This window comes from Myotis brandtii, unplaced genomic scaffold (assembly GCF_000412655.1).
Source record: "Myotis brandtii unplaced genomic scaffold, ASM41265v1 scaffold1003, whole genome shotgun sequence".
NCBI classification, from domain to species: domain Eukaryota; kingdom Metazoa; phylum Chordata; class Mammalia; order Chiroptera; family Vespertilionidae; genus Myotis; species Myotis brandtii.
The window spans coordinates 737,376-752,788 of record NW_005353340.1 but is presented as its reverse complement, the minus strand read 5'-3'; the positions used below and the strand labels follow the sequence as shown (position 1 = coordinate 752,788).

At 43.6% G+C, this 15,413-nt stretch overlaps 1 protein-coding gene across 1 annotated transcript in view; it reads left to right on the top strand.

Moving 5' to 3' along the window:
- The window catches only part of ERCC6 (excision repair cross-complementation group 6), an 82,176-nt gene that overhangs the window by 57,004 nt on the left and 9,759 nt on the right, over positions 1–15,413 (top strand). The window contains exons 9-12 of the mRNA XM_005853199.2: positions 5,257–5,427; positions 5,894–6,070; positions 10,665–10,781; positions 12,899–12,994. Of these exons, the coding sequence (XP_005853261.1) occupies positions 5,257–5,427; positions 5,894–6,070; positions 10,665–10,781; positions 12,899–12,994 (561 nt within the window). The remainder of the gene's footprint in view (positions 1–5,256; positions 5,428–5,893; positions 6,071–10,664; positions 10,782–12,898; positions 12,995–15,413) is intronic.

The window sequence follows — 15,413 nt, the reverse complement described above, 5'->3', positions numbered from 1 at the left end:
TTGATGGTTTCTTTTGCTGTGCAGAAGCTTTTTATTTTGATGTAGTCCCATTTGTTTATTTTCTCCTTAGTTTCCATTGTCCTAGGAGCTGTATCGATAAAGCTATTGCTACTACAAATGTCTGCTATTTTGCTGCCTATTGATTCTTCTAAAATTTTTATGGTTTCCTGTCTTACGTTTCAGTCTTTTATCCATTTTGAGTTTATTTTTGTGTATGGTGTAAGTTGGTAGTCTAGTTTCATTTTTTTGCATGTTTCTGTTAAATTTTCCCAACACCATTTATTGAAGAGACTGTCTTGATCCATTGTATGCTCTTGCCTCCTTTGTCAAATATTAATTGAGCATAATGGCTTGTGTCGATTTCTGGGTTCTCTGTTCTGTTCCATTGGTCTATATCAGTGGTTGGCAAACTGCAGCTCGCGAGCCACATGCGGCTCTTTGGCCCCTTGAGTGTGGCCACGAAGTTTCAATTGCACTGTACATGCGCGCCTGCACGTGGTATTTTGTGGAAGAGCCACACTCAAGGGGCTGCAGTTTGCCGACCACTGGTCTATATGTCTGTTCTTGTGCCAGTACCAGGCAGTTTTGAGAACAGTGGCTTTGTAATACAGCTTGATATCTGGTATTGTGATCCCTCCAACTTTGTTCTTCTTTCTCAAGATTGCTGTGGCTATTCAGGGTCTTTTTTTATTCCATATGAATTTTTGGAGAGTTTGTTCTAGGTCTGTGAATTTTAATGGGGAGTGCATTAAAATTGGTATTTTAATGGGGAGTGCATTGAATCTATAAATTGCTTTGGGTAGTATGGACATTTTAATGATGTTGATTCTACCAGTCCATGAACATGGGATATTCTTCCATTTGTTTGTCTTTCTCTATCTCTTTTTTCAATGTCCTGTAGTTTTCCGAGTACAGGTCTTTTACTTCCTTAGTTAAGCTTTTATTCCTAGGTATCTTAATTTTTTTGGTGCAGTGATAAAAGGGATTTTTTGTTTGTTTATTTCTCTTTCTGTGAGTTCATTATTGGTGTATAAAAAAGCCATAGATATCTGCGTGTTAATTTTGTATCCAGCTACATTGCCAAATTCATTTGTTAAATCTAGTAGTTTTCTTATGGAGCCTTTATGGTTTTCTATGTACAATATCATGTCATCTGTGAATAATGATAGTTTTAGTTCTTCTTTTCCAATTTGGATGCTTTTTATTTCTTCTTCTTGTCTGATCGCTATGGCTAGCACTTCCAGTACTATGTCGAACAGGAGTGGTGAGAGTGAGCATTCCTGTCTTGTTCCTGTTCTTAGGGGAAATGGTTTTAGCTTTTGCTAAATGATGTTGGCGGTAGGATTGTCATATAAAGATCTATATATATAAAAGCCTAAGAGACCGTTGGATATTAAGACTTTAGGGTTTTAATATTTATTTCCAACTGAAATTAAAACAAAACTAAAAAACGTTCCTTCCCTTGTAAACAAACACGCAACAAACTCACAACTTTGGTGCATAGAAGGTTATTACTAAACTAGAGGCCCGGTGCACAAAATTCATGCATGAGTGGGGTCCCTAGGCCTGGCCTGTGCCCTCTCGCAATCCAGGACCCTTCAGGGGATGTCAGAGAGCCAGTTTCGGCCTGATCCCCGCAGGCCAGGCCGAGGGACCCCACTGGTGCACGAATCCGTGCACTGAGCCTCTAGTTTTATTATATTGAGGTATGATACCTCTATTCCTACTTTGAGAGTTTTTATCAGGAAAGGGTGTTGGATTTTGTCAAATGCTTTTTCTCCATCAATTGATATAATTATGTGATTTTTATCTCTCAGTTTGTTTATATGATATATCACGTTTATGGATTTGCGGATATTGTACCAGCCTGCATCCCTGGAATAAATCCCACTTGGTCATGGTGTATGATCTTTCTAATGTAATGCTGGATTAATTTGCTAGAATTTTGTTGAAGATTTTAGCATCTATGTTCATCAGAGATATTGGCCTGTCATTCTCTTTCCTTGTCGTGTCTTTATCTGGTTTTGGAATTAGGGTGATGCTGGCTTCATAGAAAGAGCTTGGAAGTGTTCCTTCCTCTTGAATTTTTTGGAATAGTCTGAGGAGGATAGGTTTTAGTTCTTCTTTGAATGCTTGGTGGAACTCCCCTGTGAAACTGTCTGGCCCAGGGCTTTCGTTTGCTGGAAGTTTATTTTATTAAACTCCTCTTTATTTTTATTTCATAAATTTCTTGGCCCTTGTTATACCCTTTTGTACTCTAATTAAAAATATTCTAAGCATAGTTTATTAAGATAATATCATTTTTGAAGATGTTGAATTTTTAAAAATATATGATTGTGATTACATGAATTATTGTATTAGGTTTCCTGATATTTATCTATTCTTATGTTCCTGTAATAGCATGATTAGGTTAATAAATTGCTAAATTTTATTTATAAAGTAATGGATCTCTAATGTGTATGTCTGTCAGTTTTGAAAACAGAGTTTTGCTAGCTTTATATTCATGACTTGGAATTTATTCTATCTTTTTTGTGTTTTGGGACAGTTTAACAGGATGGATTTTTACTTCACTCATGAAACCTTTGGGTGTGGTAGACTGATTGGTTTGTCTCATTTTTCTTGAGTCCAGTTTGGTGATTGATTTTGTCAACAGTCATCTCCTGACAGATGATCTTTTGACATTAGACTGCACGCAGCGTTGGCTAGCATTTTGTCTTCTCTGCATCTGCGGTGACACTGCTTTGCCAGTTCTTGTGCTGTGCATCCGCGTCTGTGTGTTCTTGGGTTAACTTTTTAGAGGTTCATCTCTTTTGTTTTGTCTTTTCAAAGAATTGTTTAGTTTTTTGCTTTATCATTTCTATCAGGTTTTTTCTTTAAGAGTCACTAATTTTTGTTTTTGTGTTATCCATCCTCCCATTTTCCTGATTCAGCAGATTGCGTGACTGCTGGGTTTGATCCCAGCCTTTCTGAGGTGTGAAGAGGGGTGTTCCTCGTGTGGTGTGAGCACTGCTGAGAGCCATGGTGCACTCAGATCCCTTGTATCTTAATTTTAAAATTTTTGTTTTCTTTAATGTTTTTTCTCTTCAGATCTGTCACACTCTGAGAGGCAGTGGTCAGGTCCCCGAAGGCTGTGGCTAGGCCACTTTGTCACTGTAGCGCTCAGGGCTTTGCTTTCCTGTCTCGTGGTGCTTTTTTGGTAGGTAAAGGTTCATGGCTCTTCTTTCTTTATGTTGTTTCCTTTAAAATAGAAAATATCCCTCTTTTTTTCTGTTCACTTCTTTTTGTTTGATATTTGTCTTTCTTATCCTGCCTGTTTTTGTTTGCATTTCCTTGGTATATCTTCGATAAGTCCCATAATGTTTTTGCTGTATTTACCCAGTGGCAAGTGTAGCTGCTAATTACCCACTGTCATATGGAGACCCCTGGCATGTTTCGTCTTGTTTCCCCTACAGAGGTTTGCTAGTTCTATAATCTTATTTCTTTTTTTCGTATTCATGCCAGAGTAGCAAATATGTATCAGTAAGTGGGCATAAATGGTTTACAATTGTATTTTTCTCTTGCGGATAAGAAATTAAACTATATTGATCACCTCAGCCCCATTTTACCCTTGGACAGGGTAAGATTTTTAGTACACTTTTATTTTCCCTTATTGTCACTCTAGGTTTTGGTAAACTAAATTGGAATTATAATAACATTTAATATATCCCTTTTTATATTTTAAATCCTTTTTTAACAGTTTCATTACTATTTAACAGTGTTAATATTTACTTAATTATTGTTTTAATAATTTATTTTAAGAACTAGAATGTATATTACATGTAATTTTCCCTTAAAATTCTTTTACTTTTATGGTAAAGTAAGAGGCAATGTTGGGAAACATTCAGCTAATTAGCTTTAGAGTTGGCTGCCTTTCTGTATTCAAACCCTGACCCCACCACTTCTCAGCTGTGTGACCTGATGTGTTATTTACTGTCTCTAAGCTACAGTTTCCTCATCTGTGAAGTGGGGGTTAGTACTGGGGCCTCTGTCCTCTCTCAGGGTTGCCTGGAGCATGCTGTCTGTGATGAGCTTTCCGGCCTGAGGTCTGCGGGCTCACCGTGTTCTCTGGGTGATGCAGCCCTGCGCTGGCCCACTGTACCAGGCCCACCTCCTGCTGCTTTATGCTCTGCCCCTGCCTGTCTGAGGTGGAATTTCTTTTCCTCTCAAGCATGACTGCTACTTTGGATCAGTGCAGAATTCCCAGGTCACTGCTTTCCCCTCGAAATATGGAAAGATTTTCCAGTTGTTTTCTGAAAAAAATTTTTTTAAAAAAATAAGTTTTTATTGATTTCAGAGAAGAAGGGAGTGGGTGAGAGAGATAGAAACATAAATGATGAGAGATAATTATTGATCAGCTGCCTCCTGCATGCCCCACACTGGGGTTTGAGCCCGCAACCCAGGCATGTGCCCCAACCTGGAATCGAACCGTGACCTCCTGGTTCATAGGTGGTCATTGCTCAACCACTGAGCCACGCTGGCCGGGCTGTTTTCTGAAAATTTTAATGTTGCATAAAAGATACCACAGTTAGTCTTTACTCTGAAGGAAATCTTTTCTCTTTTTTATTCTAAAAACTACAGTAGTTTCTCTTATTTTTCTTTATTTTTGGAATTCAGACATCTAGTAGGTATTTGCGTAGGTCTATGTCTTTTTTTAGTGTTTCCTTCCACCTGACACTCTTGGATGTTTTGCTTTCTAGACCCAAGTCTCTCCTCAGATTTTTTCCTACCTTTAAAAAAAAATGATTACTTTTATATCCTTTCGACCCTATTCTCCTGGAATTCATGCCATAAATTGTTAGAACTCCTGGATTTGTTTATCTTGTCTCGTTGGCTTTTCTCTCATTTTCTAGCTTTTGTATTAAAATAAATCACTTTCCATCTACCTTGTTGTTTTAAGTTTAACAAGGATTGACACAAAGGAGGTTTTGGAAAAATAAAAATTGAGTAAGTGTATGTTATAATTTTTTGTAGTCTTCTTTTGAGCCCCTTCGCCCAGTAATGGCTATGTTAGTGCTTGCTACTTACAGATGAATGAAACATGCAGTAACCTTCCATTGCTGCTAATGTAGAACTACAGTTGTCTGTATTGTGTTTGTATACATATTTATAAAGTTCTTTAGATTGCACAATGATTGGAAGATTGTCATTTTAAGAGTCATGCTTATATAATTTAACTTTTTATTTAAAACTTGCTTTTCCATTTTATTATCATTTTAGGAGAAACTAATTCGAGATATTGCTCATTGTCATGGAATTTTGATCACTTCCTACTCCTACATTCGACTGAGGCAAGATGATATTAGTAGGCATGACTGGCACTACGTGATCTTGGATGAGGGACACAAAATTCGAAATCCAAATGCTGCCATCACCCTTGCTTGCAAACAGGTATGACCTCTTGGAACAAGGGGGATTGCCAGGTGGGTAATAAATATTTAACAGAGAATAAACTCCCCGATTTTAGTAACGCATTTACTAAATCTTTCCTTGTGCCTTTGCAACCGGGATTTGAAATACACATTTAGCTTTAATACAGACAATTCTTCTTGCTCTTAGTCATGTTTTTTAAAGAATTCTAATTGTTCATATTAATATCCTTATAGGGATCAGTTGTTAGAATGTAACCAAATCTAACTCAAATCCATAGTATTCAGGTAGAACAATAAGAAATAATTCTCCCCTTATGTAATTGAAGAATTAAAATTACATAAAATGTCTTCTGTGTTTTGGAAAGACCAAAATGATATGTAAATGTGTTAAATAACAAAATAGAGTGGGAGTGTTTTGGGGTAGGGTCGGTGATCATCTGTTAAAAGCTGAATTTAATAAGAAAATATTTTCTTCCTCGAAATAGTTCCGCACCCCTCATCGCATCATCTTGTCTGGCTCTCCGATGCAAAATAACCTCCGTGAGCTGTGGTCGCTCTTTGACTTTGTCTTCCCAGGGAAGTTGGGCACGTTACCTGTGTTTATGGAGCAGTTCTCGGTCCCCATCACCATGGGGGGATATTCAAATGCCTCCCCAGTACAGGTAACACTGTTAGTATTTCTAGATTTCATTATTATACTTTGTACCCACGCTGTTTAGAAATAAGGGAAAGAGCCAAGCCTGTAAATTGGTATCTGATAAAAATCACAAAATTATGTTTGCTTAATAGCTCATATTTTTCCAGATGATTTTTTTAAAATCATGTAAAATATATATTTTTTTAATTTCGGCGAGGGGAGGGAGGGTGAAGGCGGGGAAGGGAGGGAATGACCCATGTAAAATATTTGAGAGCAGTCAAATTATGAAACGAGTGAATCAGTTCTGGACAGCATATAATTTAGTGCAGATTGGGGTAGTACATATTATAAAGTAGTATAAAGTCTTAGGAAGGGGAAACCAGAGAGAACTGTTCAGGGAAGACTTAATGAGACAAGGTATCCCTTATCCTGATTCTGGGAAAACAGGCCCGAGAACAAGGCAACAGCCACCTTATGTGGCCATGGGGAGTGAAGAGACACACTTCACTGGACTGGAAATGCTTGTGGGGAAGCACCAGGAAAGCTGTGGGTTCCGGAAAGGGGAGCCTTGAAAGGGAGGCAGAGGCGCTCAGGCAAGGAAGAGCCACAGAGGCTGTCTGAGCGGAGATGGGAGAGGGCTGTTCTCCCAGGTACCAGGCTACAGGTGGGTACTCAGGCTGCAGGTGGGTATTCAGGCTGCAGGTGGGTACTCAGGCTGCGGGTGGGGTTCTCAGGCTGCAGGTGGGTACTCAGGCTGCGGGTGGGGTTCTCAGGCTGCAGGTGGGTACTCAGGCTGCGGGTGGGGTTCTCAGGCTGCAGGTGGGTACTCAGGCTGCGGGTGGGGTTCTCAGGCTGCAGGTGGGTACTCAGGCTGCGGGTGGGGTTCTCAGGCTGCAGGTGGGTACTCAGGCTGCGGGTGGGGTTCTCAGGCTGCAGGTGGGTACTCAGGCTGCGGGTGGGGTTCTCAGGCTGCAGGTGGGTACTCAGGCTGCGGGTGGGGTTCTCAGGCTGCAGGTGGGTACTCAGGCTGCGGGTGGGGTTCTCAGGCTGCAGGTGGGTACTCAGGCTGCGGGTGGGGTTCTCAGGCTGCAGGTGGGTACTCAGGCTGCGGGTGGGGTTCTCAGGCTGCAGGTGGGTACTCAGGCTGCGGGTGGGGTTCTCAGGCTGCAGGTGGGTACTCAGGCTGCGGGTGGGGTTCTCAGGCTGCAGGTGGGTACTCAGGCTGCGGGTGGGGTTCTCAGGCTGCAGGTGGGTACTCAGGCTGCGGGTGGGGTTCTCAGGCTGCAGGTGGGTACTCAGGCTGCGGGTGGGGTTCTCAGGCTGCAGGTGGGTACTCAGGCTGCGGGTGGGGTTCTCAGGCTGCAGGTGGGTACTCAGGCTGCGGGTGGGGTTCTCAGGCTGCAGGTGGGTACTCAGGCTGCGGGTGGGGTTCTCAGGCTGCAGGTGGGTACTCAGGCTGCGGGTGGGGTTCTCAGGCTGCAGGTGGGTACTCAGGCTGCGGGTGGGGTTCTCAGGCTGCAGGTGGGTACTCAGGCTGCGGGTGGGGTTCTCAGGCTGCAGGTGGGTACTCAGGCTGCGGGTGGGGTTCTCAGGCTGCAGGTGGGTACTCAGGCTGCGGGTGGGGTTCTCAGGCTGCAGGTGGGTACTCAGGCTGCGGGTGGGGTTCTCAGGCTGCAGGTGGGTACTCAGGCTGCGGGTGGGGTTCTCAGGCTGCAGGTGGGTACTCAGGCTGCGGGTGGGGTTCTCAGGCTGCAGGTGGGTACTCAGGCTGCGGGTGGGGTTCTCAGGCTGCAGGTGGGTACTCAGGCTGCGGGTGGGGTTCTCAGGCTGCAGGTGGGTACTCAGGCTGCGGGTGGGGTTCTCAGGCTGCAGGTGGGTACTCAGGCTGCGGGTGGGGTTCTCAGGCTGCAGGTGGGTACTCAGGCTGCGGGTGGGGTTCTCAGGCTGCAGGTGGGTACTCAGGCTGCGGGTGGGGTTCTCAGGCTGCAGGTGGGTACTCAGGCTGCGGGTGGGGTTCTCAGGCTGCAGGTGGGTACTCAGGCTGCGGGTGGGGTTCTCAGGCTGCAGGTGGGTACTCAGGCTGCGGGTGGGGTTCTCAGGCTGCAGGTGGGTACTCAGGCTGCGGGTGGGGTTCTCAGGCTGCAGGTGGGTACTCAGGCTGCGGGTGGGGTTCTCAGGCTGCAGGTGGGTACTCAGGCTGCGGGTGGGGTTCTCAGGCTGCAGGTGGGTACTCAGGCTGCGGGTGGGGTTCTCAGGCTGCAGGTGGGTACTCAGGCTGCAGGTGGGGACTCAGGCTGCATTGAGGGCCCTGCAGGACCCCTGGGGGTGAGGGCAATGAGGACTTGGGCCTGGATCTGGACCTGGGTGGTAATGCTGAGAAAGAAAGTGGTGAGCAGGGCTCCTGGTGGCAATTTTTTAGGCAGAACAAATGAGATGTGGAGGCTGCTAAGATAAAGGAAATGGGATAGGTGGTGGTGAGCTTGCTGCTGAGCCCTGAGATTTTAGGCCTGGGTGACTGGGAGAATGGGGTTGTCACAGGCAAGGACAGCAGGACGGGAAGCCGACCTGAGGGCAGGCTCCATCCTGGGTGAGAGGCAGAGCTTCTGCACAGCCCTCAGGGGCGGCCTGAGCCTCTACAGAAAGCCTTTCACTGAACGACGTTCACATGTTTGAAATACTTGATTAGAAATAGAATTTTAGACCTTTACAATTAGAGGATTGTCAACAACAATTTTAATACCTTTTACATCTTGAGATTGAATGATTTTTAATTAACTTTTGTAAGGGCTCTCTTCCTCCACGGAATCCCTATTGTTCTTCATTTATAGTGGTTTTTTATTTAGAAATAATTTCTTCTAAAAAATATGTCTTTATTGATTTCAGAGAGAGAGGAAGGGAGACGGGGAGAGAGATAGAACCATCAATGATGAGAAGAAATCATTGATTGGCTGCCTCCTGCACACCCCCTACTGGGGATTGAGCCTGCAATCCAGGCATGTGCCATAACCTAGAATCAAACCGTGACCTCCTGGTTCATGGGTAGGTGCTCACCATTGAGCAACACTGGCTGGGCTAGAAATAATTTCAAGTTTAACAGAAATTAGAAAGAATTACATGCTCTTCACCTAGATTCACTAGTTGTTCTTATTTAGCTAATGTTTTGCCATATTTTCTTGATCTTCCCTTCCCTCCCTCCCCCCCACCTCTATCTGCACAGATTATGTTTGTTTCTGAATCATCTGAGAAAGAAAGAATTACATGCTCTTCACCTAGATTCACTAGTTCGTATTTAGCTAACGTTTTGGCATATTTTCTCGATCTTCCCTCCCTCCCCCCCCTCTGTCTGCACAGATTAGGTTTGTTTCTGAATCATCTGAGAGCAAGTTGCAGATGATGCTCTTTCCTCTAAACCCTTCAGTGTGTATTTTTTAAGAACAAGGACATTTTCTTAACAGAACCACAGCATAAACATTAGAGGAGGAAATATAATATTGATAGAATTTTGTTATCTAATGTGTATGTCATTTACATTTTGCCAGTTCTGGTAGTATCTGTGTCTCTTTAGTCTCCTTTAATTTTGTACAGTTTCTCTAACTTTTCTTATGCCTTTCGATGACCTTGACATTTTTGAAGACCACAGGCCTGTTATTTTATAGAATGTGCCTCACTTTGGGTTTGTCTTTCATTCTTTGTGATTGGATTCAGGTTTTGCATTTTTTAGCAAAAATATCACAGAAGATAAACACACATACATGCACATATATATACATACTTGAGGTCTTCTTAGGGTCTTTTAAATTTTTTCTTTTTTACCATGTTAAGTTTGTAACATGAATTTTTCTGTATTTTGATCAACCTCTCATTCATTTTGCAGCTAACTTTCTTAAATATAAACTTAGTTAGAATTTTTTTCCATTAAATAGTAATTCACTAGGTTGTTAAGCCTATGTAGATTTTTTTTAATATTAATAATTTATTGAATTCTTTGTTTGCCTTTAAATGAAATGCAGTGATTTCTGTGCTGTGGGTCTTTGTTTTTCTACATAGTTAATACCATCTCATGTGGCTGCTCCATTACAGAGCCATATGCTCCGTGGTAGACCTGAGCGACCTTTCATTTCTGGGATCATAGGGCTTGTCTTGAACTCACTCTGAAGTCTCCAAAGGGCAGTAATCTCTGCTGATTATCTGGCTGCCTCCACTGCTGCAGCTTCCCCTCTGGTTGCCTTTTGATCTTCAGCTTGCAGAGTAGCTGTTCTCTTGTAGCTTTTGGAGAATGAGATTGTAAGTAGAGATTTGTTTGCAAGCAGTTTTTCCCTAGAGGATGGTTGGGAACCAAATAAATCTCCATTTTAGGGTTTAACTATACAGTAATAATTAAAGCAAAGTATAGAAAAGAAATAGGGTACAAAATTACCAGCTGTTCTTTTGCTTGCACATTTTGGTTAATAAGATGTGTTTTTTTACTGATATTATGAAAGCTCCTACCTCCTGGAACATATTGTATAATCATTGGTCATTCTTTTGAAAATTCTTTTTTCAAGCATTGGAATCGAGAGTTAGAAACAAATACATTCCTTAAACATTCAGTAATTGTGTCTTATTTTGTCTTACTAAAGGTTAAAACTGCTTATAAGTGTGCGTGTGTCTTACGAGATACCATAAATCCATACCTTCTACGGAGAATGAAGTCAGATGTCAAGATGAGTCTTTCTTTACCGGATAAAAATGAGCAGGTCTGTAAATCCAGGAGTTGCCAAAATATTCCTAAAGCGCGGTGTACCTGTCCGTCACTCTCTGTTTCAGGTGCAGAATTGGTGAGGGTAATAGGCGTGGTCGCAGGGGCTGTGGGCGGGCTGTATGTACAGGTGTGTGGCAGGTGAGTCTGCAGTGGCATCTGCCCTCAGCAGGACTCCTCCTGTGGTGCACAGTTTTAGATCTCTTATTAAGCCATGGATTCCTGCAGCTACTTTTTCTAAACTTCTCTATTTCCCAAGTCCTCAATTCGTTCGTGCTATAAATTGTGTTCGGTGCCAGTCATATACCTGGGAGTTAGCAGTGAACGAAGCAAACACTTGTTCTCACGGAACTCACATTCATTCTTGAGGAGAGACAGCCACAAAGACATACATCAGGTGGCAGGTGCTAATAAGTGTGGAGATAAAGGTGAGGCAGGGTATGGGGGTAGGGGTGATGAGGGCAAGGATTTGGGGAAGCAGACTTTTATAAGGGAAGTGGAGAAGACCTCTAATAAAGTGTCATTTGAACAGAGGCCTAAAGAAGGTGAAGGAGGGACTTATAGGGGATTTGGGAGGAAGAACATTCTAGGCAGATGGAAAGTGGGGGTACGTTCAAGGAGGCCAGTGTAGCTGGGGGGCAGGAGCAAGGAGAGGGCTCAGTGGAAGAAGTCAGATTGCTGGCCAGATCACCAGGGCCACTGGGCATGGGGAAGACTTGAGAGGAAATTCACAGGAAGATACTGAGCGGAGAGTGACATCATCTGACTTAGACTTTTGAGGGATCATCCTTTTAAATTTCATCCTAGTGTCCTGTTCTCTGAATAGATGACCACCCTTCTGTTCAGCATCTAAAAATAAATCCCTTGTAGATGTTGAGTGTTGAAACTCTAACGGATCTGGGAGATTGGTCATCAAGGCTACTTTCATGGCTGCCTCTTCCCTTCCCAGCAGAACTCATCTCCAGCTTTAGTCGTGGTCTTAGCACTCCCCACAGGTCACCCACCCCTGCCGGCCGCTCAGGCCACAGCCCTCTGACTGCCTCTGAGTCCCCAGCAACCAGTTGCTGTGGTGATTCATTCTCTCCTTCTCTGCTTCACATCCTCATAAGTCAGTGGGGTCGTCCGATGGCCTGCTCGTCGGCACTCCCCAGTCCTCTCAGTATTGCAGTGTTGCTGGATACCTTCGATATTCCTCTCCCCACCAGGAATACCGATTTAGCTTATTTGCAACACTTTATTTTTACTATGGAATCCTAGAATGCTTCTTCTTGTATTCCATGCAGTAGCCAAGGCAAATTGCTTCCGATTTTTTAAAAACGCCCCACTTTTCCTCCCATTTGCACCTGAGGCCCCTCTGCCTGAAGGTGTTCCCACCCCTCTGCAAGCGCACAAACACAGAGGTTCCACTTGGGGACCTCACTAGGCTCCGCTGGAGCCTCTCCTAGACTGGACTCCGAGATCGGGATTTTGTCTTTCCCATCTTCGGGTTCCGCATGGCACCCAGAACAGTGATTTGCAGACACTAGGTACCTGGTGAATAACTTGTTGCGATTGAGAGGGGAGGCTTTTCTGTTGCCATTTTTAAAGGACTGAAATGCAAATTTAAGAAATTAAGAATTGTAAACATCTGGGTTCTGTTTTAGAAGGATTACTCAAGTGGTGTTTGCAAACATTGAAGAGGAAAGAAAATGGAGGAAGGGGATGAGTCAGCCTGCAGAGTCCGTGGGAGCAGAGGTGTGGGCCTGACCTGAGGCAAGGGGGCATCATGGGAGGTGAGCCTCCCAGCATGTGGTGGCTAGGATGGAGCAAGCCCTGAGCACCTGGTCCTGAGCTCTCCTGTGAGCAGGAGGCCAGTCTTCAGGGACTCTCAGGACAGTGGGTGGGGACCAGGAGGTGGACAGAGGACAGAAATAGGGGTTGATGAGAGGAGGGAACTGGACTTATTGTTCAGTTCTGAGATGTGGCTTCATTTTGTTTTTTAAACAAGAGATACATTGTTAAAATTGCATACATTGTGCTGTTGGATTACGAAATTTCATTGATATTGTAATTATTTTATTCCGTTAAAATGTTTTTTGAAATTATAGTTTTTTTGTTTTATTTTCTCCCCCATAGGTCTTATTTTGCCGTCTTACAGATGAGCAACATAAAGTCTACCAAAATTTCATTGATTCCAAAGAAGTTTACAGAATTCTCAATGGAGAGATGCAGGTCAGTTAAGTGAGAGAAGCTGGAGAAAGGAAGGGAAGCGGGAAGGAACGGATACCAGCACCAGTCAGGGTTCACTGTCGCTCACTCACTCTCCTTTTTTATTTTTGTTTGTTTAATCCTCACCTGAGGATATTTTTTCCAGAGAGAGAAGGAAAGGGGAGTGAGAGAGAGGGAGGGAGGGAGAGAGAGAGAGAGAAACATCAATGTGAGAGACCCCTGCACACATATTGACCTGGGCATGGGGAGTGAACCTGCAACCCAGGGACATGCCCTTTACCGGGAATTGAACCCGTGGCCCTTTAGTGCACAGGACGACACGCTAACCACTGAGCTGACTGTCAGGGCACCACTGTTACGCTCTTCAAAACATTTTGGTGCAAGCCTTCACTTCATTTAGAACCTTTACCAGAAGTAAGAGACCACGCTATACTCCGGCACGCTCCCTTTGTTCTGTGCCGAGTACTGTTAGACTTGAACCCAGCAGTGGGAGGTCTAGTGGGAGAGCAGCTCTAGATGACAGATCTGATGGTGAGTCCTTTGGGGGTGCAGATCCATACAGGATGGGGTGGGGGGGCAGTCTTGGCCTGCTGGGGTTACCAGGCGCCTGGAGGAAGAATTATCATTATCCATTTTTCCGTGATAACATTTTAGTTATTGGTAATACTCAGCAGTCTGTGAGGAAATGTCTGTTCAGTAAGTGTATGTAGTAGGTTTATAATCAGCATTTAAGTCTCAAGCTTCATGTAAACTATTCAACATGTTTGTGTTTCAGAATCTTACATTGTGAGTTGTGCTTTATTTATTTGACATGTAAGACTTTCGTAAACCTTGACCTGTTCTCACTGGAGTAGCACGGTATGCTCCCAGGTGCACACTGTCCTGCTTATCCGTGGGTAGACAGAGATGAGTGCAGGGACAGGGCTACCTGTGTCCGTGCCATCTGCATGCTTTTCCTCCAGGTTAAGTCACTTCAGTTGTTTTTTTATTTTATTTTTGTTAATCCTCACCCAAGGAAGTTTTTTCCATTGATATTTTTAGAGAGAATATAAGGGAGGGAAGGAGGGTGAGAGAGAGAGAGAGAGAGAGAGAAACATTAATGTGAGAGAGACACATCGATTGGTTGCCTCCTGCACACACCCTGACTGGGGCCGGTGATGGAACCTGCAATCCAGGTACCCATGCCCTTGACCCGGAATTGAACCCGCCACCCTTCAGTGCAGGGACTGGTGCTCTAACCACTGAGAACACTGGCCAGGGCTCATAATTTCTTATTTTGTCTCCTATTGGAGGTTTGTTAAATCATTCACATTTATTATCTCTCCTAAATCTCCCCTTATCTTCAGGTGCCTCCAAGTCTTGAAGCTTTAGATGGGGTAGATCAGGGGTGGGCAAACTTTTTGACTCGAGGGCCACAATGGGTTCTTAAACTGGACCGGAGGGCCAGAACAAAAGCATGGATGGAGTGTTTGTGTGAACTAATATAAATTCAAAGTAAACATCATTACATAAAAGGGTACGGTCTTTTTTTTTTTTTTAGTTTTATTCATTTCAAACGGGCCGGATCCGGCCCGAGGGCCGTAGTTTGCCCACGGCTGGTCTAGATTCTCACTATTCAGTAGATACAGGATACGAGCCACATGTGTGATCAAAGTGTTCCAGTAGTCACTTAAAAAAAGGTGAAGAAAGATGGCAAAATCAGTTTTAATGGTATATTCATTGAACCTGATATATCCAAAATGCTTTAATATGTAATCATTAGTTATTGAGATATTTTACTCTCTTTTTTTGTAGTTAAGTCTTCAAAATTGGATAGTTGACCTTTAACTCGGGTTGGAGTGCCGGTACCCCACCCCACACAAAAATCTGCTTTTAACTTTTGACTCCTCAAAAACTCAACTGTAGTCGTCCCTTGGTATCCGAGGAGATTGGTTCAAGGACTCCTGTAGATACCAAAATCCAAAGATGCTCACGTACCTTATATAAAATGGCATAGAACAATGCATACATTCGGCCCTCTGCATGCATGATTTCCAGTCTTGGATCAGAAACACCGTTTCCATCAGTGGTTGGTTGAATCCAAGGATGCTAAGCCTGTGGATACGGAGGGCTGACTGATTTATTGAAAAAAGTTTGCCTTCACTTGAAAGGGTCAGTGTATTCACACTGTGGCTCCTCTCAGTTTGGACCAGCCGCACTTCCTGTGCTGTGGCCACACGTGGCTGTGACTGCTGTGTTGGAGGCAAGGGCTGGGGAAGAAAGATGAGTTAGGTGACTCTGGGGCATTTTGACAATGTTCCTGATTTATGCAGATTCTTTATAGTGTATTTGTTTAATTGTTATTTACTGGTCAGAACTATCATAGTCTTTGACTACTGGCTCAGTTGATGACTTTATCTTTTCCTGCTTGAGCTCTTTTAAA